A 24,936-nucleotide genomic window follows, 5' to 3' on the forward strand; every position below is an offset into this window, starting at 1 on the left:
AGTGTCATCTGGCCCATTTTTAACACTATGGCATCTAGAGCTGCAGGATTACATGACAGAGGGCTTCCAATGGTAGCAGGCAACCTGTACTAGCACTCTCGCTGTTATTCTTATTTGATTTTGTATTACAGTAATGCCTAGGATTCCCAAGCCAGCGTTGGGGCTCCTTCTTGCCTGGTGCTGTACAGTCATGTAACAAGGAGACAGTGTCAGCATGCAGAGCTCACTATCCACAGGACAGGGATGCTTTTCCCAAAAATTGCCAGTCTAGAGGCAGCCATAGGGTCTAGCATAGTCATGGCTTGTATGTGGATAAGAGAGTGCTGCTGTGACTCTGACACAGTGTGTGGCTCTAAGGCTTTGTTGCTGTAGCATTTTATGCATTGCCATGTCACCAGCAGGGTGTGTGTGTTGCTGTCACACTGTGTGGTCTGGGGATGTGTTGTGTTATGGCATTGAATGTGTGTTTGTGTGTGTGGTAGCAGTGCTTCTTCTGTGTTGCTATTTGTAAGTTGTGCTGCTGTGTGTGGTAGTTTTGTGTGACAATGGTGCCTCTCTCATGTTTGTGTGTAACTGTGTGTTGTATGGCTATGTTACACTGTCTTGTGACAGTGCCTCTCTCTTGTATTATTGGGTTGCATGGCTGTGTTCTGGGGTGATGAGGCTGTGTGTGGTTGTCTTTCTGTATATGGCAGTGTACGTCTGTGTGGCTCTGTGAGGCTGGGTTGCTGCATTTATAGATCTGTGTGTGGTTGACACACACTGTGTGTACCAGTATGTGCTGTGGTGTTGCAATGTGTGGTTGTGTTGCAATGTGTGCACTGTTGTGGTGCAGTATGCATATGTGCAGGTACAGTTGTGGGGTGCATGTGCATGCATGGTCCACACACAGTGTGCTGCAGTGTGTGCGCAGTGCTGGTGCAGTATATAGTGATGGTGCACTATGCATGTGGTAGTGGTGCACTGTCAGTGTGCAGTATATGGTGGTGGTGCAGTATGTGTGTTGCAGCATGTGTGTGTGTAGTTGTGGTACAGTGGGCAGTGTGTGGCAGTGTTGTACTGTGTGGGTGTGTTGCAATGTGCGGTGCAACAGGGGTGCAGTGTGGTGCAGAGTGTGGTTGTGGTGCTGTGTGCAATTGTGGCGCAGTGTGCATTGCAGTGTGGGTACAGTGTGCAGTTTGTGGTGCAGTATGTGGTTGTGGTAAGTGGTTGTGCTGCAGCATGTGCACTGCACTGTGCAGTAGGGGTGCATTGCACAGTGCAGGGGGGTGCACTGTGTGGCTGTGATGCAGTGTGTGCATTGCAGAGTGTGGAGGGGATGCAGTGTGTGGAGAGGATGCAGTGTGTGCGTGCCCTGGGTGCAGCGCACGGCCCGGCTCTGGCTGCAGGTGGCAGTGAGGGGATTGATCCGCTCCCGCACGTCGGCGATGACTTCAGCAGCCGCCTGTCCCCCAGCCCAGCCGGGGAAGGCTCCCGCCCCGCGCTCGCCAGAGAGCCGGGCCGCCCCGGGGCCAGGCCGGCGCCGCCGCGAGGAGCGAGGTAGGGGGCTCTGCGCGGGCGGGCGCTACCCTGCCCCGAGTCCCCGCGCCCGGCTGCCCGGATGGCGGCGCCCGGGGGGCCGCAGACGGGCACCGCTGGCGGGGGGGGGTTCACATCTGGGAGGAGGAAACAACTGGGCGCGGGGGGGGGGCGCACGCAGCTGTGCGGGGCACCTGCGGAGGCTGCTGGCGGAGCAGGGAGCGCCGGGGCCGGCAGGGAGGCTGCGGTGCTGGGCGCGCCAGGGGCCCTGCGTGCATCCTGCCGGCTGCGCCTGCCTGGCCCTGGCTGGGCAGTCCGGGACCACTCGCCAGGAGCCGGCCGCGCCGCCCCTACCCCGGACCCGCCGCTCCCCTGAGCTCAGCGACTCCCTTTCCCGGGGGGAGAGGGCTAGCGGGGCAGTGCTGCCCCTGCCGCCGCGGCTCCGGGTCTGTGCCCGCGCTGGGGGAGCGTGGGAGGCGGGTGCGGGGCTGTGTTTGCGGGGCTGTGGGGTGGGCATGGCCCTATTCACCAGGGAGCCTGGGGGGTGGGGCAGGCTCTGACTGGGGCCTTTGCCTTCTTTTACCGGGTGGGGGAGGTCTGGCCTGCCTGCAGGGACTGGGGTCTCTCCCTGCCCCCGGTCCCCTGTCTCTGTCCATGCCTTATTGACTGGGAGGGCTCCTGTAGTTTAGGGAAGAGCCCTAGGGGATGAGGTGTGTGTCCTGTTAGGTCCCTCTCATTCCTAACATCTGTGATTCAGTGACTCATGCTCTTTTGTGGGCTAATCTCTGTGCTCTGACTTTTTTTCCTTTGGGTGGGGGTGTGTACAGGCTTCATCCACCATGGACCCACTTTGCCCCAAACCTCTGAGTTGAGGCACTGGACTCCCCTTTTGGGGGTGGGAGTGTGTTTATTTTTGTGAAGATGAACCTGACAGGCAGGCTGCAGAACTGGGCTGACCAAAGGCACTTGGATCCTTTCAACACCTCCCTACAGCTGCTGCACTCTCTCAGTGGGAATTCCACCTCTTCCTCTTTCCAGGGGGATCTCCAGGAGATCATCCACACAGCCACGCTGGTCACCTGCACCTTTCTGCTGGCCCTCATCTTCTGCCTGGGGTCCTATGGCAACCTCATTGTCTTCTTGTCCTTCTTCGACCCAGCCTTCAGGAAATTCAGGACTGACTTTGACTTTATGATCCTCAACTTGTCCTTCTGCGACCTCTTCATTTGTGGGGTAACTGCCCCCATGTTTGCCTTCGTCCTGTTTTTCAATTCTGTGAATGGTGTTCCTGATGCTTTCTGCTTCACTTTCCACCTCACCAGCTCTGGCTTCATCATCATGTCTCTCAAGACAGTGGCTGTGATTGCCCTGCACCGGCTGCGGATGGTGCTGGGGAAGCAGCCCAACCGAACTGCCTCCTTCCCTTGCACTCTCCTGCTCACCTTGCTCTTGTGGGCCACAAGCTTCACCTTGGCTACCTTGGCCACCCTGAGAACCCGTAAGTCCCGCCTCTGCCTCCCCATGTCTAGCCTGATCAGTGGCGAAGGGAAGATCATCCTCTACTTGTATGTGAGTGATTTCATTTGCTGTGTAGCTGTGGTCTCAGTCTCCTATATCATGATAGCCCAGACATTGAGGAGAAATGCCCAAGTGAGGAAATGTCCCCCCATCATCACAGTAGATGCCTCCAGACCGCAGCCTTTCATTGGACCTCGTGCTTCAGGAGGGGTGGATGGGGTGCAGTGTGCTATGCCTGCTTTGTACAGGAACCAGAACTACAACAAGTTGCAGCATGTCCAGACCCATGGCTACAGTAAGAATCTCAGCCAGCTGCCAGCTCCAGCATCCACCAGGCTCCAACTGGTGTCTACAGTGAATTTGTCCACAGCTAAAGACTCCAAAGCGGTGGTGACATGTGTGGTCATTGTCCTCTCTGTCTTAGTTTGCTGTCTCCCCCTGGGGATCTTCTTGGTGCAGGATGTGCTGTCCAGTAATGGTGGTTTCATCCTCTACCAGTTTGAGTTGTGTGGATTTACCCTCATTTTTTTCAAATCTGGATTAAATCCTTTTATATATTCCCGGAACAGTGCTGGACTTAGGAGGAGAGTCCTTTGGTGTCTCCAATATTTAGCCCTTGGTTTTTTCTGCTGCAAGCAGAAGACAAGGCTTCGAGCTATGGGCAAAGGGAGCTTGGAAGTCAACAGAAACAAGTCATCCCATCATGAAACCAATTCGGCATACATGTTGTCTCCAAAACCTCAGAAAAAGTTTGTGGATCAAGCTTGTGGTCCTAGTCATTCTAAGGAAAGTGTGTTGAGTCCTAAGGCTTCTGTTGGACATCAGCACTATGCACAGAGCAGCTCAACCCCCATGAATACCCGCATTGAACCTTATTACAGCATCTATAACAGCAGCCCTTCACAGGAAGTGAGCACACCAAATAGCTTACAGCCAGTAAAGTCTACTTTTGGATTTGCCAAATCCTATATTGCCATGCATTATCATACCACTAATGACTTGGTGCGAGATTATGACAGCACTTCAGCTAAACAGATTCCTGTCCCCTCTGTTTAACTTGGAGGATGATATCAGAGAAACTTGTCCACACTTCATCTGGTTTTCTGTCTCCCCTTGTTTGTTTTTATTCATGATTATTCTGAACTCAAAAGTATAGTATTATATCTGATTTTGCTATCCAGTTGCCAATTTACAAATTACTATTATTGTTAATATTCAATTATTTAGAGTTGAACTAAGGAGTAGAATACTGTTTCCACAATATTTTTTTGAAATTGTATAATTTTTCATTAATAAAAGGGGCATCTTTTAGATTTGTACTTGGAATAGTTATATTAGGGTGTTTTTGTTACTAAATTTTATGCTGAACACTGTAAGTGTGGAAAGTGTAGGTTTAATTACATCATGTGGCAAAGTATGTAAAGAAAACAGACTTTGCCAACATTATGGTTTGTTATATATTTGCTGTATTTTTAAGAATGTAGAAAACCATGTTTCCAGTGAATTGGGTGGATGCTTAAGGATTTATCTTGATAACTTAAGTATAAAGTTTGTTTTATTGCAGGCGTTGAAAGAATGAATAATATTCCTATAACAAGTGCCAGGCTGAGTAAATTTTTCTGTGGTTCTAACGTGAAATCCTGACTTTATTGAAGTCAATGGAAAATTCTCACTGACTTCAGTGGGACCACGATATCACTCCTGGTTACTTATAAATAGCTGTATATCACTACCTATTAGGAATGATCCTTGCAAGAGGCATTGTGCCTTGTTATATGGTAATCTTAATTTTTGTTATACCTTTATTGTAGGCACTGGTGTCATAAAATACCATTTTAATGGTATATGGAGAAATGATTTTCAACTGATAAAAGTTAACTTGCAATGCCTAATTATAAGTTTTACTTGAGGATCCAAATGACTATTGCAATATCACAGTGCTGACATTTATTGGTAATGCAGTAGCCTATGTAATTTTCTACTTTACAAACTGTTACCTGAGGAGCAGTGTTGTTGTTTGGTTTTTGTCTATGACTTTATATATTTGGCAGATTAAGATCTGTCATTGCCATCAAATGCGGGTAGAAATTACTAATATCTGGAAAAAACAAAATTACCAAGTAATCAAATATTACTACTCTTTTTTCAGATTTTCTTATCTACTAAAACATTTTAAAACAGTCTAGTGATGAATTATTTACCTTGAAGTCAGATTATTTGTCTACTTCTGCATTTTATCTACAGCCCTACATAAGCAACAAAATATAGAAGTGAAATATTTTTATAATGCTGATATTTAGTTTTATTGTATTATGTGTTGTGGAAATCCCTATTGAAACAGGATGGTTTTAGTTTTAAAATAAAGTTTTTGCTATTAAATCGGCAGCCAAAATTTTCAGATTGGTGTTCTTAAAGTCAGTCACTTAAATACGTGCTCTGTATTTCAAAAGTGCTGAATACCTCTGAACTCCTATAGACTTCAGCAGAAGCTCTGAAATAATTAACCCACTTAGAAGTTCAGGTGCCTCATTTTAGCCACCCAAGTTTGAAAAAGTTGGCATCTTTAATTAACAAAATTACATCGTTTGGTTCCAGGGAAATGATTTATTATTTAGAAAAAGAAAAACATCCTTTCATAGTAATGTGAATTGTTTTAGCTGGCTTTTTTAGAAACTAAACTATTTTACAGTGTTTCCACTGAAGAATGTCACTTTAATGAACAATTTTCTTAGTTTTAAGAAAATAAAATATAATAATCAGTAATTTAAATGGTTTCAGAGTAGCAGCCGCATTAGTCTATATTCGCAAAAAGAAAAGGAGGACTTGTGGCACCTTAGAGACTAACAAATTTATTTGAGCATCCGATGAAGTGAGCTGTAGCTCATGAAAGCTTATGCTCAAATAAATTTGTTAGTCTCTAAGGTGCCACAAGTCCTCCTTTTCTTTTTTAGTAATTTAAACATGATATAATTTCTTGCAGTAAGGAATCTAAACAAATTTCTATCACAAATGTAAAGTTGAAATAATTTCAATGGTTCGTTTCTCCCTACCCAGATATTTTTTTCTGTGAATGAACAACATGGTCCTTGCTAAAGTGACGATAAAATATAACTAACTAAAATGTCTCATGTTTGTTTTTTTTCTGTTTTGGATTACTCCTTAGCATGATGCCGCATAATTTTTTGGGGTGGAGATGATGTTATGGGCTTAATCCTCCAGTTCTCACTCAGACACCATACTGATTGCACTACGTGGCAGCTTTACTTGAGAAAGGATATTAGGACTGGGCCCTGACTCTGAGAAATGGATGCAGGATTGGGTCCTATATATACTTAACTTGCACATCTCCTGTTCTGCATTCCTGGCACGTCCGAACTTCCCATTGAAGTCAGTGAGAGTTTTGGGTGTTCAAGGATTGCTAGATCAGGTTTTAAGGTGGTTTGTTTGTTTATGTTCCTTAAATTACGCATTTTGCTTTGAATTATGTGATCTCCATAACATGACTAAGGGTTATGATCACTTTGCTCATAAAAGTAAATGTATTCAATATTTGCGTGATGAGTAAAGTGAGAAAGGGATTGAAATCTTTTCAAAATATTTTATAATGTTTTTTCTTAAGTTAACTGCTGATGTAACTTTGTATTCCTAATATTTTTAAATGTTTGTGGTCTCAGATAATAAAATGTAGCATTTCTGAACTTTTAACTGCAATAAGAACACTGTCCAATTTGAGTTGTCCTACATAATATTAAATAACAAAGCATTTTGTGGAGCTGAATGTATGTGATAAATAGAAAATATATTATGTTGCTGTAATTTTATTGAAGTGATTCCTTAATTTAAGTATCAGGAGTCATTAGAAGATCACAAAATAAGTGATTTTTATCTCCAGTAATGTTATTTATTTGTACTGTAGTAGTACCTAACTGGCGCCATTAAATCAGGGCACCATTATGCTGGACACGGAATAAAATTTCCTTACTTCCTAAAAAAGTGACAGTCTAACTGAGACAAGATGCAACATGTGAATGGTTAGGGGGGTGGACCACTCATACTAAGAGATTGAAAAGAATGGAGATGAATAAGAGAGGACATGATAAAAGTATATATAATACTGAATGGTTTAGAGACGGTAGATCTGGAGCTTCTGTTCTCCCTGGCTGATAACACAAGAAGTGAAACTGAAAGGTGGCATGTCTTTGTATTATAACACAGAATTAGACTGGAGAACTCATAGCTGCATAATGTCATTGAGACCGAGAATCTACCAAGATTCAAAGAGGGATTGGACATTTATATGAGTAATAAGAACATCCAGAGTTATAATAGTTAATGCCAAGAAATTTTGGAAGGATGTAAAACCTCCTGCTTCAGGATTTAAAACATTTTCTGATTTAGGGATTAGGATAAAACCTTCATGGGGGGGGGGCAGGGAGGGAGATTATCCTTACTGTGGGGTTACTTCACCTTCCTCTGAAGCATCTGATGCTGATCATTTTTTGAGATGGGATATTCTGTAACAAATATATGGGAGAAATGAGGAGAAAAACACTAATATTAGTCAGATATGTGCACAGCCAGATGATTTTCAGTTAATTTATTTTATAAACTAAAAAATAAATCCTTACTGGTCATCTACCTAGTGGTTATAATTTGGCAATTTCTCATAGACTTCATGGTAAAAATAGATCTGGAGAAGAGACCATCAGGGGGCCAAAATAACATGGCTCTCTGAAGCCTGAGCTTTGAGGGGATAGCAAAGAATTTGCCTCCATCAACCACCACACCCCCAAACCTACAAAACTTCCCACAAAAACAGACCATACTGTTGCAGAGGATGGATTCTCCAAGGAATTCTGAACATTTAAAAAGATAACTCACTAAGGGTATGTCTACACTACGAAATTAGGTCAATACTATAGAAGTCGATTTTTAGAAATCGATTTTATACAGTCGATTGCGTATGTCCACACTAAGTGCATTAAGGCAGCAGAGTGTGTCCTCACTACCATGGCTAGCATCGACTTACGGAGCGGTGCACTGTGGGTAGCTATCCCACAGTTCCCGCAGTCTCTGCCGCCCATTGGAATTCTGGGTTAAGCTCCCAATGCCTGATGGGGCAAAAACATTGTTGCGGGTGGTTTTGGGTACATGTCGTCAGTCGCCCCTCCTTCTGTGAAAGCAATGGCAGACAATCGTTTTGTGCCTTTTTTCCGTGCAGACGCCATACTGCTTTCAGCAGATGGTGCAGTAGGACTGTTAATCGTCGTCATCCACCGCTTCCGCTGCAACTCTGCTCTGCTGCTATTGTCTCAATAGCGAATTTCTCCATGTTGTCTGTCGGGCTCCTGGGTACGTTTGTTCTTCCTCAGGCAATGTGCACAGTGCTAACCGTTGTCCTCCACCGCTTCCGCTGCAACTCTGCTCTCCTGCTCTCATGAATCCACCTCGCAGGTCCTCTTGTCAGTCTCAATAAATATCTATTCTCGTGGCATCCATCGTCAGCCACTGCTTCCGCTGCAACTCTTCTCTCCAGCAGACACCATACCACGGCAAGCATGGAGCCCGCTCAGATCACCGCGGCAGTTATGCGCATTGTAAACACCTCGCGTAGTATCCTGCACTATGTGCAGAACCAGAACATGCAAAAGCAGGCAAGGAGGTGACGGCAGTGCAGTGACGAGAGTGATGAGGACATAGACACAGACTTCTCTCAAAGCACGGGCCCTGGCAATTTGGACATCCTGGTGGTAATGGGGCAGACTCATGCCGTGGAATGCCGATTCTGGGCCCGGGAAACAAGCACAGACTGGTGGTACCGCATAGTGTTGCAGGTCTGGGATGATTCCCAGTGGCTGTGAAACTTTCGCATGCTTAAGGGCACTTTCATGGAACTTTGTGACTTGCTTTCCCCTGCCCTGAAGCTCAACAATACCAAGATGAGAGCAGCCCTCACAGTTCACAAGCAAGTGGTGATAGCCCTCTGGAAGCTTGCAATGCCAGACAGCTACCGGTCAGTCGGGAATCAATTTGGAGTGGGCAAATCTACTGTGGGGGGCTGCTGTGATCCATGTAGCCAACACAATCACTGATGTTCTGCTATTAAGGGTAGTGACTCTGGGAAATGTGCAGGTCATAGTGGATGGCTTTGCTGCAATGGGATTCCCTAACTGTGGTGGGGCGATAGACGGAACGCATATCCCTATCTTGGGACCGGAGCACCTTGCCAACCAGTATGTAAACCGCAAGGGGTACTTTTCAATGGTGCTGCAAGCACTGGTGGATCACAAGGGACATTTCACCAACATCAACGTGGGATGGCCGGGAAAGGTACATGATGCTCACATCTTCAGGAACTCTGGTCTGTTTGAACAGCTGCAGGAAGGGACTTACTTCCCAGACCAGAAAATAACTGTTGGGGATGTTGAAATGCCTATAGTTATCGTTGGGGACCCAGCCTAGCCCTTAATACCCTAGCTCATGAAACCATACGCAGGCACCCTGGACAGTAGTAAGGAACAGTTCAACTATAAGCTGAGCAAGTGCAGAATGGTGGTAGAATGTGCATTTGGACATTTAAAAGCATGCTGGCACAGTTTACTGACTTGGTTAGACCTCAGCGAAACCAATATTCCCATTGTTATTGCTGCTTGCTGTGTGCTCCACAATATCTGTGAGAGTAAGGGGGAGACGTTTATGGTGGGATGGGAGGTTGAGGCAAATTGCCTGGCCGCTGATTATGTGCAGCCAAACACCAGGAGAGCACAGCGGGGCGCACTGTGCATCAGAGAAGCTTTGAAAACCAGTTTCATGACTGGCCAGACTACATTGTGACAGTTCTGTTTGTTTCTCCTTGATGAAAACCCGCCCCCTTGGTTCACTCTACTTCCCTGTAAGCCAACTGCCCTCCCCCCTTCGATCACCGCTTGCAGAGGCAATAAAGTCATTGTTGTTTCAAAATCATGCATTCTTTATTAATTCATAACACAAATAGGGCGATAACTGCCAAGGTAGCCCAGGAGGGGTGGGTGAGGAGGGAAGCACCGGGTGGGGTGGTGGATGAGGGGAGGAGGGAAGGATAAGGCCACACTGCACTTCAAGAGTTATTGAATGCCAGCCTTCTGTTGCTTGGGCAGTTCTCTGGGATGGAGTGGTTGGGTGCCCGGAGGGGCCCCCCCCCCCCACACGTTCTTGGGCATCTGGGTGAGGAGGCTATGGAACTTGGGGAGGAGGGTGGGTGGTTACACAGGGGCTGCAGTGGCAGTCTGTGCTCCTGCTGACTTTCCTGCAGCTCCACCAGACGCCGGAGCATATCAGTTTGATCCCCCAGTAGCCTCAGCATTGCATCCTGCCTCCTCTCATCACGCTGCCGCCACATCTCCTCTTGCTCCTGCAACCTCTCATCTTGCTTGTCCCTCCTGTCCTTGTGTTCATTTTCTGCTTTCCTAGATTCTGCCAGTGTTTGCCTCCACGCATTCTGCAGAGCTCTTTCAGTGCGGGCGGACTGTATAAGCTCAGAGAACATTTCATCATGAGTGCATTTTTTTTGCCTTCTTATCTGTGCTAGCCTCTGGGACGGAGATGATAAGGGGAACGTTGAAACATTTGCAGCTGCAGGAGGAAAAAAGGGAGAGTAGTGTTTAAAAAGACACATTTTAGAGAACAATGGGTAGACTCTTTCACGGTGAACCAAGCTATTAACATTACATAGCACATGTGCTTTCGGTACGAGGTCTCATTTTGCCTCTTATATTGAGGGCCTGCCGGTTTGGTGTGAGAGATCACACACGCAGGGCCGGGCAACAGAATTTGGCTTGCAGGCAGCCATGGTAACCCATAGTCTTTCGGCTTCTTCCGCCTTCATAACATGGGAATAGTTTCAAACTATTCAAAGGAGGCGGCGCCCTCCTTTCCCGTACCAAGCACCCATTGGGTTGGCCATTTAAAAGGGGGGGCTGCGGTTTTCGGGTTAATGTGAAGCACAAACCCAACTAACCCCCCACCCCCCAATTCTCTGGGATGATCACTTCACCCCTCCTCCCACCGCATGACTAGTATCAGAGAAGATCCCTGCCAGCCAAATGCGAACAGCTCAGCGTGAACGGCGCCCCCCCTCCACCGCGTGGCTTATAGCAAGGATGATTTCTTTTCAGCCACAGGCAAACAGCCCAGCAGGAACGGCCACCTCTGAATGTCCCCTTAATAATGTCCCTGGAGGATTTCCGCTCCATCCCCAGACATGTTAACAGACTTTTCCAGTAACTGTACTGGCTGCGAATGCATCCCAAGTCTTCAGGGCAAATTAATCATTAAACATGTTTGCTTTTAAACCATGTATTATATTTACAAAGGTACACTCACCAGAGGTACCTTCTCCAGCTTCATGGTCCGGGAGCCCACCTTGGGAGGGTTGGGAGGGATTGGCTCCAGGGTGATAAACAGTTTCTGGCTGTTGGAGAGAACGGTTTCTCCGCTTGCCTGTTGTGCGCTATCCTCCTCCTCCTCCTCATCTTCCTCGTCCCCAAAATCCTCATCCCTGTTGTGTGAGACTCCCCTCTTGCAGGTGTTCACGGACAAGGGTGGGGTAGTGGTAGGGACACCCCCTAGAATTGCATGCAGCTCATCATAGAAGCGGCATGTCTGGGGCTCTGACCCAGAGTGATCGTTTGCCTCTGGTTTTTTGGTAGGCTTGCCTGAGCTCCTTAATTTTCACATGGCATGGCTACAAGTCCCTGTTATTGCCTCTGTCCATCATGCCCTTGGAGATTTTTTCAAATATATTGGCATTTCGTCTTTTGGAACGGAATTCTGATAGCACAGATTCATCTCCCCATATAGCGATCAGATCCAGTACCTCCTGTTCGGTCCATGCTGGAGCTCTTTTGCAATTCTGGGACTGCATGGTCACCTCTGCTGATGAGCTCTCCATGGTCACCTCTGCTGATGAGCTCATCACACTGGCCAAACAGGAAATGAAATTCAAAAGTTCCCGATGCTTTTCCTGTGTACCTGGCTAGTGCATCTGAGTTGAAAGTGCTGTCCAGAGCGGTCACAATGGAGCACTCTGGGATAGCTCCCGGAGGCCAATACCGTCAAATTGTGTCCACACTACCCCAAATTCGACCCAGCGATGTCAATTTCAGCACTAATCCCCTCATCGGGGAGGAGTACAGAAATCGATTTTAAGAGCCCTTTAAGTCGACAAAAATGGCTTCATCATGTGGACGGGTGCAGGGTTAAATGGATCTAATGCTGCTAAATTTGACCTAAACTCGTAGTGTAGACCAGGGCTGAGAAGACTGTTTCTGGCTCACAGCATGGAGAAATCTCTCAGACTCCAAGTGAACTCATGGCAGCGAAATTAGGCAAAAATGCCAGAGCTGAAGAAAATGAAATGGCAACTAAAGCAGGCATTCTGGAGATGACCTCTGAGTTTAAGGCATGAGAGATGATTTGACGATCAAGCTTCTTGCAATAAAGAAGGAAGTTGCTGACTTGGAAGAGCGAGTCACTGGCCTAAGAAAAGCAAGTGAGAGAAACAGAGCTACAGAACCACATGGCACTGAGGGAACAGAGAGAGAGAGATGCAGCTTAAATTGGACAATATGGAAAACAGATAAAGAAGGGAGAATATCAGAATTAAGGGTCTGTCTGAAAACGCTGAAGGAGGAAACCAATCTGATATGTAAAACCTTTAATTCTAGAGTTGTTACATCTAAGCTCTCTGGGAGAGGTAAAAGTGGAGAGAGCACACAGGGCACTGCTCCACCAGGCTGGGCCTCATAATAATAATAATAAACTCAGAGACCTGACTAACTGTGAAATTAGCAGCAGAAAAATTTAATTACGAAAAAAGCCAGAGAGCATTTAGAGTTTATACTCAAAGGTTATAAGCTGCACATTTTCCATGATCTCTCTGCCCTAACCTTAAAAAAAAGAAGAGAGCTACAGGAAATTACAGGAACGCTCAGGAGAGCAGATAGCCACTAGAAATGGGGATTCCCATTTAAATTCTCATTCAGCTTCCAAAATCAGTATTATACGGTAAGAAACTTTAAACAAGGAAAAAATACAACCCCGTTGCTTGTGATAGAAATCCAAAATCTCAGACATACAAGAAATCTCTCCAGAGGAAGTAACTAGAGATAAGCTCCTCAAAAACTCTTGGGAAACGGTGAAACCCAGGAAAAAGAAGAAATGAAAAGAAAAGACAAAAGACCTTAGATACCATACTGGCAATGGCAGAAGTGAAGGTGAATAAGGGAACTCAGATACCTGAGGCGTAATCTAAAGCTAACCAGAAGGGACTTCTCGGGAGTCATCAGGAATGAACAGCTGAACAGTAACTATGTTATTGTTATAAAGAAAATAATATGACATTTGCTTTATTTGGGATGACCAATAATATCTGTCTTCTGTTAGCCTAACAGTTTAACAAAGCACAGTCATTTGTGGACTGTTTTGCATGTTAAATTGGTATTTCAGTTGTGGATTTAGAGTATGGGGAATGCAGGAGAGGGGAGGGAACTGAGGAGGTGGGGGGAGGGATTAATACAAGAAATAGATGGAGGTTTACAAACAAAAACAAAGCTATATTCAGGCACACAATCATGAATGCAACATAATTAGAAATGAGAGACATTGGCAACAAAAGGTTCATAGAATCGTAGGACTGGAAGGGACCTCAAGAGGTCTTCTAGTCCAGTCCCTGCACTCAAGGTAGGCCGAAGTATTATCTAGACCAACCCTGAGAAGTGTTTGTCTAACCTGCTCTTAAAAATATTCAGTGATGGAGATTCCACAACCTCCCTAGGCAATTTATTTTAATGCTTAACTACCCTGACAGGAAGTTTTTTCTAATGTCCAACTAAACCTCTCTTGCTGCAATTTGAGCCCATTGCTTTTGTCCTGTCCTCAGAGGTTAAGAAGAACAATTTTTTGCCCTCCTCCTTGTAACAACCTTTTATGTACTTGAAAACTGTTATCATGTCCTCCCTCAGTCTTCTCTTCTCCAGACTAAACAAACCCAATGTTTTCAATCTTCCCTCATCAGTCATGTTTTCTACATCTTTAATCATTTTTGTTGCTTGTCTCTGGACTTTCTCCAGTTTGTCCACATCTTTCCTGAATTGTGGTCCCCAGAACTGGACACAATATTCCAGTTGAGGCCTTATGAGTGCAGAGTAGAGTGGAAGAATTATTTCTTGTGTCTTGCTTACACAACTCCTATTAATACATCCCAGAATAATGTTTGCTTTTTTTGCAACAGTGTTACACTGTTGACTCATATTTAGTTTGATATCTACTATGACCTCCCAGATCCCTTTATGCAGTACTCCTTCCTAGGCATCATTTCCCATTTTGCATGTGTGCAACTGATTGTTCCTTCCTAAGTGGAATACTTTGCATTTGTCCTTATCAAATTTCATCCTATTTACTTCAAAGCACTTGCAACCCCTACCAGCTTGGTGTCGTCCACAAACTTTATAAGTGTACTCTCTATGCCATTATTTAAATAATTGATGAAGATATTGAACATAAAAGAACCCAGAACTAATCTCTGAGGGACCCCACTTAATATGCCCTTCCGGCTTGACTGTGAACCACTGATAACTATTCTCCAACCAGTTATGCATCCTCTGTATACTAGCTCCAGCTAAGTTGTATTTCCCTAGTTTGTTTATGAGAAGGTCATGTATCAAAAGCCTTATTAAAGTCAAGATATACCACATCTACAACTCTCCACCCGCCCCCCTCCCCCAGTCTTGTTCCTTGTCAAAGAAAGCTATTAGGGTGCCATCAAACAGCTAAAGAATCACAGTAATTTCAAATTTTTCACTAAGCTAAATAGTTACTCTCAATGGCTCTTCCTTTTAAAGTAATGTCTTTGAATGTGAAAGGGCTAAGTAATGTCATTAATTGGAAAAATAGCCTTGGTAGAATTTTTAAAAATTCACCTTCAAATTATTCTACATCAAGAAACTCATTTTCAGGAAGGGCAAATTACTTGTGGTGGTTTCAACAGACATTTTTTGGTTCAGCAAAAGAGAAGATGAGTGGGCATATTTGCTAAATACATATCTTTTCAGCTAAAAATCAATTTAAGAATAAACAAGGATGATTTATATTGTTGAAAGGTACAATTGCAGGGTTAGTAGTAACAATGGGTATTGAAGCTTATGCTCTAATAAATTTGTTAGTCTCTAAGGTGCCACAAGTACTCCTGTTCTTTTTGTAGATACAGACTAATACGGCTGCTACTCTGAAACCTGAAATGGGTATTGAGTATGTTTCCAACTCAAAGCAAAAAACTTGTTTTAAGGATATTTTTAAAACCCTGGAAAGTTTCTGGATTTAAAGTAAATTATGCCAAATCTGAAATACTAGCTATAAATTTGCAAGATGCTGAAAAGTCACTCCTCCAGAAAATATTTGGGTACAAACAGGGAACAAATTCTATAAGATACCTGGGGATTCAAATTACAAACAATGTACAATTTAAATATCTGTGATTTAAATATCAAACCACACTTCAGCAAACGAAAAAAGATCTGGAGTGCTGGGGAAGTATATAATTTCTTGGTTGGGAAGACTAGTTACAGTCAAAGTGAACATCGTGCCAAGGTGAACATCTTTCTCAAAGTGAACATCTTGTTTCAAAATCTTTCTGTGAGTATCCCAGATAAAACACTAGTGGGAATACAGAGCATGTTGTTTGAATACATATGTGGCATACAAAAATAATAAGAGTGAGTGCAGATACTTTGTATAGAGCTATTAAACAGGGTGAACTAAGTGTTCCAAGTATTCTAGGGTACTATTAAGCCAGCCAGCTCAAAGTAGTAGTGAATTGGTGATGCTCTAACCCAGAAAACCACTGGGCCTTTATTGAACAAGAAAATTGAAGCAGTGTAAACACTGCTAGGCGACCGTGGAGTAACAACAACAACAACAAAAAAGCATGCCCTCCAGAAATGTATACACCTCCTTTAGCAAATGCTACTCTGTAGGTTTGGGATAGAAATAAGTTACATTCCCCCCCGCCCCCAATGATACCCATTGCAAATAATCCAGATCTTAACCCAAATCGCGAACTAGAAAGCTTCAAAGGTTGGGAGAGTCATGGAATACACCCAGTTGGCGAGCAATTCAGTAAAGAAATTGTCTAACTTATTTAGAGAGCAAAACTAAGTTTAACTGACACACTCTTTCCTGGTACCAGTACTTTCAGGTCAGACATTATGTTTCTCAACTTTCTAGAAAACCTGTTTTATATTAAAAGCTAACTTTAATAGAAGCTATATGTATTGTCAGTTAGGAGACAAAAATTATAACTAATTGATATCAATCTTTGCACACAACTCTCCTAACAAACAAAAAAATGTCCACATATGAAACGCTGGGAAAAGGATGTGGCTCGACAGATTACGCCAGAGCAATGGGCTTTCATGTGGAAAAGAGGACCAGCAACCTCAGTCTGTAGCACAATAAAAGAAAATGTCTTTAAGATACTACATCAATAGTACCTCATGCCAGTCAGATTAAAAAATATAGATAGATTGAATGGGACTAAATGTTGGAGAAATTGTGGTGAAAGAGGAGATTTTATGCATGTATAGTGGATGTGTCCAGTCATTAGAGAGTATTGGGATGCAATTGGTAACCAAATATCACAAATTGTTGGCTATTTATTACCAGATGATTGTTTGGTCATCCTTTTAGGGCTCCCGAGTAGAAATGGTCACAGAAGACGAAATTTTAGAATTAATTTCCTGTCTGCTAATAGCTGCTCAGCTATTGGTAAAGAAAAATAGCTGGTGATTGCTCCTCTTCCTCTAACCCCATTGTCCCTTAGACTGTGAGCTCTTAGGGGCAGGGCCCATCCCTACGTGATGGTCTGAAAAGAACCTAGTGCCATAAACAAATCACTTATAATAATAGTTTGAGCAGGGTGTTTTATGCATGAGATAGCATGGAAGAGAGCACAAAGGAGCTTGTGGGAGAAATGGACAAAATCGGTGGTGACTGCCAGATAACCTATACTTATTTACATGAGCATTATTATAGGTTATAATTTTAAAAATGTTTATGATATTGCAGCAGTTTTTGCAGTTCTTGACTTCCAGTGGTGACGATTAATTTCTTCACCCATTAGAATGATTGATGCCATAGTCTCTTTCTGTATATATGTTTCATTTCCGCACTATAAAAGCTTACGAGTCATGTAATTATTGGAAATACTGTACTTACATGACGTCAAGAAGTTATTAGAGAAGGCTTGACACTTCAGTGCTCTTTGTGGCCTCTTTACAATAGAACTAGAATAGCAATTTCCAAACTGAAGATCACAGGTCTGAAGGTTCTGGGTTTTCTATCCACTGATGACAGTGATGTTTGCATGCATGTTGAGATGGAATCTTTACAAAAACAGAGCAAGAGAAACTATGAGAAAATCCATAGGTTCAGTGAAAGCCATAATCAGTACTGAGTGTTTAAATAGATGCACATCTATCTAGCTTGGAGACTTTGACCTAAGAATCAAACCTAAGATTTAAATCTGAAGCCATTGAAGACTGGCACAGCCCAGCACTTCAGGTGCAGTGAAGTGTAAGCTGCAGCAGAGAGGGAGCTATACTAACAGTCCTGGTGGGATTCAGTTATTTAATCTGGCTGCCGTTTCATATCCAACTTGCTTTCCTGGACAGAGCGAGAATGTAGTGTTGTAATGGGATAGACTGGGTTTGTGTAAACAGATAAGGCTAAGGTAGGAAATCTGGATGGGGAGAAGAAGAGAAGCTATTCTTGGAAGCCTGGGCACAGTCAAATCTATGTAACCACAGAATATTTCTGATTAATCAAACAGATTTTAATTAACGCAGAATTTATTTAATTATAACTTTGCTAGCAAATACAATTGAAAATAAGTCACTCCATGTTCTAGCCCAAAGAACATTTTGGTTGAAATCCTCAGCTGAGAGTTTAGCAAATAGCTATTATAAATGTTAGAAAATGGACAGTTTCCAAAGCTGGGAATATATAGCTCATAATTTTGAAAATTACTTACGTAAATACCATCGTTTCCTTTTAAAATCCCAGAACTCTAAACCTAATGGTTCAAATTCAGCTCAGGGGTAAGAAGGAGCAATTGCCATTGAGTCAATGTACCTGCTCATAACTCACACCAGGCTAAATTTGGCTGGTTGTATTCACTTGCTCATTAATTCATAAGGTTACTATTTCTGCTCTTGGATAACTCAGAATTACTCCTTATTTTATACTGTTGGTAGTGACTGGAGAATCATACCCACTGGTGGAGTAGCCTCCCAATAGGCTTTCTGGCTTTTACTAACACCGAGGCTGTCTTATAACGAAACACGTGTAAATTACTTAGGTAGACCAGAGGTGTCTTTTCTGTGGACAGCTTCAACATTTGTTTATGGACTACTTGAGGTCTGTCATTCATGATAGAAACCTTGGACTGTCAAGCTTTATGAATGCGATAAACAAATGGCGTACAAGTCCCATCTACACTAGAACATTGATCAAAGCTGAGAACAGTTGCCAGCAGTGGGTTACTGACTTGGTGTTGAAAACAGTGTTATTTTTAATGTAGATGAGACAAGAACATTTTTCCACATTGCAGAAAGCGTAATTGAAACTTGATTCTACCAGGCCTCAATCACATTTGTTGTAGCAGCACAGAACACATTTTTGTCCCACTTGCACTAGAAAGCAGCACAAAGGGAGAACACACAGGTTCACAGACAGACTTGAGGTGAAGTATGTCATTTATTTGCTGCTTCAGTTAGCAATCAGTCCACCAAAACAGGGCACAGCATAGGGTTAAATGCAAGCATGCACCCACATTCAGGTGCTCCCCTTAAATACATTGTTACAAAGTTATTCGTTATATATAAACACCTTCCTGCCTAACACAAAAGATTAGTTTGCTAACTCAGTTGTTTACCTGATTGGACTGCTGACCAAGTTATTTACCTGATTAGGTTGGTGACCCAGATGTTCCCCTGGCTGTTCTCCTTCCCTGTCGGGCAAGCAGGCATCTTTTCACATGTCCCAACACCTAAACTATACATTCTACATATCACATCCTATACCAACTTACCCCTTACTCCCCTAGCTCGTGAAGCTGTACACCAGCCACCTTCACAGATGTCTATGTTTCTGTGGCTGGATTGTAGCTGTGCTTGCACAGCCTCTTCTCCCCACAGTCCAATATCTCCTGTCTGCTCCAGACCAGAGCGAGTCTGGAGCATGTAGCCAGCATGGTCAGCTGGACAGTTGCACACAACAGTGGAGAGCTGCTAGATGGGCTCACCAAGAAGGGCAATCAGGAAAAGGCATTTCAAAAATTCAAGAGGTTTTGAAAGGGTGTGGGGGGCTTCCGGTCTCCATAGGTAATGGATTGTCTACATTTGCACTGCATGAGCCTCAGTATATCAGCCATAGCTCGACACCACTCGGGGAGGTAGTGTTACTATGTCAGCATAATGGAGAGCTTACTTCAGTGGGAGACAAATTTAAGCACAGACACATGCACAACTAGGTCAGTGCAAGGTGGTTTATCCATGTAGGGTAGACCAGGCCTAGGAGTAGCATTTCTTATTCCTTTCCTGATCACTCATGATCTGGCAAGGATGAAGTTGAAAAACAAAAAGCATGTAAAATCAGTGAGTTTTCTGTTCCTAGCTACAATGTGGTGCTGGTCCCTGATGTCAGCTGGAATTTCTCCATGTCTCTGCCCTAAGATGAAGTAATCTGAGTCACCCTGTCCATCACCAATATTTCTCCATTAGCTGGGGAGCATTTCTCTCTCTTGGCCTTCTCTTACCTGCATGGTCATGGGTTAGAGACTTTTTCTTCTTCGTACTTTCTTAAGTGTCTGGGTAGGGGTATCTGTACATACATACATCTAGTTGTCAATGGATATTCTATAGTACCCATCACTGTAATATCTAAGCTCTGATCTATTCCAATACTTTAGCCATTGAATAAGGGCTCACAACACAACATGGACCAGGAATTTCTTTCCCCAATGGTTTGTATTAACAGAGTCTTTTACTCTATAAAGTCCTCGCTTCTGTAAAGGATTTTGCAAACCACAGATGTGAAGTGCTATTCAATTACTACATATTATTTATTGTGAATTTTTTTTTTCGTCTCTAGAAGCAGTTTTCAGAGTGGGCACTACCAGGTTTGGGAGTGATTGCAAATGTGTTGGTTTCTGAACTGCAAAACTTTGTTCAGTCTGGATCACAAGAATGTTGTGTTATGACCTTTGTTTTCTGTACTGTCTTTTCTCATCATGAGCAATATTAGATCTCCATAATGTTAACCACATCTGTGCCTTTTAACCATATTGTTTTTGGCTAGTTCGCTGGAGATTTTGAAAAGATATTTACAGCATATGATATGACTCAAGTTTTTCTTTGCTGAAATCCACTATCTTTCCTGAACCACTGACGAGGTTTAAAATTGTAGACTATCAAACCCTAAGAAATCATGACTTTGTCTGATAATATCAAAGCCTTGGTATTCCACATGATAGCTTCTTTTCAAGATGAAATGAATGTACATGGCACAAACTGGTTAATAATCTCTCATTGGACTGATCAGTTTATAGATTTAATTCCTATTTTGTAAATGGAAAGCTTTCCTGAAATTAAATATGCAAATATGCCTTATTGACTGCAATTGTTACATCAGAAGCTTAACGTATTCTAATAGTCACATTCCATCTCGTACATATATTTTGTCAGTCCATTATCTGCTTTCAAAGCAAGTGGGTCGTTGAATGTTTTTAAGGCACCTGTGAGCTGGTGCCAGAATATTTTCTGTTTGTGTTCCTCTGGGCTCCATTTTAAATGGGTTTTCCTTTTCAACAGTTTTCTGAGTTTGCTGAATTTCTGTGGTACACTGTTGGATATGAGGTCTTCCAACACAACCGTAATGAGAGAATCTTCATTTTCATTCAGGACCTGATGTTCAGCAAAATACAGTTCATATTGACACCAGCAGCCATTTCAAAGCTGGGGGAGAAAACAAACAGGACCTGATGGCTGTTCTCTATGCAATAGAAAATATTACCAAGTACCAGATGCCCCAGTTTGAACTCTCTCTCTCTCTCTCTCTCTCGTGGTAACATATTTTAAACCCATTCATTTCTAGTTTTTCCAACAAATTCTCTTTAGTCCAACTTGTATAATTTTCACTGTATGAAATGAAGGCATCATACAACTTATTTTCTGGCCTATTTTTGCATTGTTTCCTTTTTGCCATGCACCAGTTCCAGCCCACTTTTACATTCCAGGGTCCATCAAAATGCCAGATAAGCCTGTTATTACTGACATAGATTATATGTCTGTACAAGCTGTAATAGTCATTTGAACACCAATGGAACGATGCACTCCTTTTATCTGGTGGAAAGCTGCATCTTAGATTTTCTCGTCCATTTATTTGCAGATTTTGTCTATGGATATATGTATTCACAAACCAGTGCAAGTTACAGTTACAGAAAAAATGTTTCCCTTGAACAGTTAAAACATTTAATTTTGTCAGACTCCCCAGAATGTCTTCCACTATTGTACTAATGGCATTGTTGCTAATATCTAACTTAATCAAAGATTCTAGAAACAACCCACTTTGTAGAAATGAGATCTTATTCCCAGATAAATTAAAATATTTCCATATTGGAAGAAATCTTCCAAAATGATCTGAAATCTCTGATACTAAATTTTGACTGATGTCTAGACTAGTGAGCAAAATAATTGGACTGGTAGGATCTATTTGGTTTATTAGATTTCCAGAAAGGTTAAGTTTCAGAGTAGCAGCCGTGTTAGTCTGTATTCGCAAAAGGTGCCACAAGTACTCCTTTTCTTTTTATTATGTTAATGTCACTGTTGCTTAAATCCAGATGCTGCAGAGCGGTTGATAAGTCAGGAAATTTGGAAATGGGGTTATTGCTAAGGTCTAAAAATAGCAATTCTTGCACATTACTGACAAATTACTGGAGTTCTACAATAGAACAGTTTGACATTTCTAAATGATTTACTTTCTCTGGCAGGCTTTCTATAGGTGTACCTTCTTGTCTTCTAATATATGAAATTGCAACAATATGTATACTTCCAGGTTCAGTTTTGTCTACAACTGTTCCAGAGCTGTCTGGATCACAAGTATAGATGAACTGATTTCCCTGAATATATATCTTTTCTTAATCAAACAATTTTGCACCAAAACTTTTGCTATTTGATTTATGCTTGTGAAAGACTAATCAATTATCTTAATTGTTGAAGGGAGACATATAGTATCTAAATTGTTTATGGGATTGTAACTGATATTTAAAAACAAAAGCTTGCTGGATGTGAAATGACAAATGTTTCCAATATCTACATTGCTAATTGTTATTTTGTTGTAACTAGCATCAATAGACTGTACATTTTCCATTGGAAGAAAAAGGATAAAAAGTGACAAGAGATCAATTTCCAGATTGTTGTAACTAATGTTCAGCTCTAAAATACTGTCCAGCTGATCTTTGCAAAGACTGACATGGCATACGTTTTTTCTTGTCAGATCTTCCTTAGACAGTTTACTGTTTGAAAGATCAAACACTCCATATTTTGGCATTCGACAGAAAGCATGCCTTATCATAGAAGGTGGAAACACAGTTATGTTCTTATCTAGTCTTTGAAAGTCCTGTACGCTTCACCTGAACTTGGAACGAACATTTAACAAGCCAGATGAACCTTTGGAATATTGCAACCTTTCTGCTGACACAGAAGACTTCAAAGCAGTCTCTGATGATCTTTCAAAATATTTATAAATGTTGTGGAAAATCTGAGGTTTCATGTATTTGTAAGAATTTTAGATGAGGTGCAAGATAAGGAATTTCATGCAACTGGTTGTTAAATGAAAGATTTACAGAAATATGGTTGAATAGATTCTCAAAGGCACCAGATTTAATTTCCTGAATCTGATTGTAGGAAATGTTTAAAACTTCCAGAGCACCAAACCCTTCAAAGTCTTTTCTGATTATTTTTTCAGTAATGTTATGTGAGAAGTCAAGGGCTCTTGCAGTTTTTGGAGCCTGTACCTCAGATATAGATGAAAGGTTTAAATAGGAGTAGTTTGAAAATTTGGAGCTAGAGGTATTATAATCCATCCTCCTCATTGAATAAGAAAGAAATTAAGTAGAAATGAAAGACTCTGGTAAGGAACCCGATCCTGGAGAAAAGAAAGGTAAAAGCAATTAGTATAATCCTTTCAACATTAAATAGACCCTTATAGCAATTCAAGTCTTGGTTTACTTTTAACTATTTTAAAAGGGAGCCAGCTGGGCATATTTAAAAGGGGGAGGGATAGCTCAGTGGTTTGAGCATTAGCCTGCTAAACCCAGGGTTGCGAGTTCAATCCTTGAGGGGGCCATTTAGGGATCTGGAGTAAAATTGGGGATTGGCCCTGCTTTGAGCAGGGGTTGGACTAGATGACCTCCTGAGGACCTTTCCAATCCTGATATTCTGATTCTATGAAACACTTGGCAGTGCTTTTGGAACACTGAGAACTTGATTGTCCATTCTGTTCAGGCTGGGGTTGAATGGAGTGGAGACAGGTGGTCACAGGGCTACAATATTTTATAGTCATTTAAAAGAAGGATGGAAATGTTTACATGGCACCATGTTAATTATAACTTCTTGTCATTTTCCTGATTATTTCACCCCTAAATTTTTCAGGATATATTCTGGCACTGTTACTCCACAGCTGTACTATTTAATTCAGTGGAACTCTTCCAAAAGTAGGGCAGTACTCAGTGTAAGTAAGAATGGCAGGATCTGGTTCTTCGCTCCTACGTACACAGTGTAGCGGTTATTCTCTGTAATAATACACCTGCCTGAAGTTTATATGATGAGTATTGCCAGTGTTTCTGCTCTGTAACCTCATAGGATATTTACAATAAAATAAAACCAAAACCAACTAACTAAAATAATCACCAAAGGACCACATGTCAGCTGCAGATACTTCCACTGCCCCACATTTATTTTAGGGTTCAGTTTAAATGTATGTAAAATCCTCCATTGATTTGTTCTAGCCTCTCTCACAAACCTTGTGTCTTTCCCTGTATCTAGCACTAGCCTCCTTTCTATGCCAGTATACAGTCAAACTGCAGATGGTGTAAGTGCCCTCTCTCCCCTGCTGACTCTGCCCTATGGAATAGCTTCCCAGGATCAGTATAGCCCCCACTATTATTCTGGGACTAAATGTTTTCATTTGTTTACCACTCAGCCTTTTGGCCTAGCTTTTCTCTAATGCCATTTTCAGCACTGGGCTTGTTACTAGAAAACAAGAAGTTTCTAAGCACCATGTTCACCCAGGTTGTGTGGGGGTGACTAAGGTTATGACCTCACTATGTAATTTGCTTCTGTTAGTCTCTTAATCTAAGGGACGGTTTACAATATACTGTTGCAACCGCTTCTAACAGGCACCAGACCTGTACCAGTGAGAGCCCTCCGCAGCTAGCTCCTGCGCTGGGTAATCCCTGCCTCGGTGACAGGCTGAGGCATAGGCGCAGTTTGACTTCTATATTTGGGGTGGGGAGGGTGGCTCCAGTCAGGCCAACAGGGCCACACATGGGAGTGGGGGGCAATTCCGTGCCTGCCCACAGGGTTGCCATTTCAGATTGGGGGAAGGGGTGTCGCAAGTTTATCCATGATTCCAAGGGCTACTTAGGCAACTGAAAGCTCTAGTGTTTTTGCAGATAATAACTTAGAAATATCTGACAGGAGCATTGTATCTAATTCCTATACCAAGAAAGAAATTTAAATAAATATTAGACCCACTCAGCTCTAATACGAACACGTTCTGATATCTTGTGGCAAGTCACTTGTGGGA

General features: G+C 42.6%; 1 protein-coding gene and 1 pseudogene across 1 annotated transcript; one reads left to right on the forward strand and one right to left on the reverse strand.

Annotated features, from left to right (window-relative positions):
• Positions 1-1,062: 1,062 nt before the first annotated feature.
• GPR75 (G protein-coupled receptor 75) lies at positions 1,063-7,300 on the forward strand. Its single transcript, XM_074947146.1, has 2 exons — positions 1,063-1,539; positions 2,346-7,300. The coding sequence occupies exon 2, from the start codon at positions 2,440-2,442 to the stop codon at positions 4,090-4,092; it is 1,653 nt and encodes a 550-aa protein (XP_074803247.1). The 5' UTR covers positions 1,063-1,539; positions 2,346-2,439; the 3' UTR covers positions 4,093-7,300.
• Positions 7,301-18,588: 11,288 nt separating this feature from the next.
• On the reverse strand, positions 18,589-23,212 carry LOC141984559 (toll-like receptor 2; annotated as a pseudogene).
• Positions 23,213-24,936: the final 1,724 nt, after the last annotated feature.

This window comes from Natator depressus, chromosome 3 (genome assembly GCF_965152275.1).
Source record: "Natator depressus isolate rNatDep1 chromosome 3, rNatDep2.hap1, whole genome shotgun sequence".
NCBI classification, from domain to species: domain Eukaryota; kingdom Metazoa; phylum Chordata; order Testudines; family Cheloniidae; genus Natator; species Natator depressus.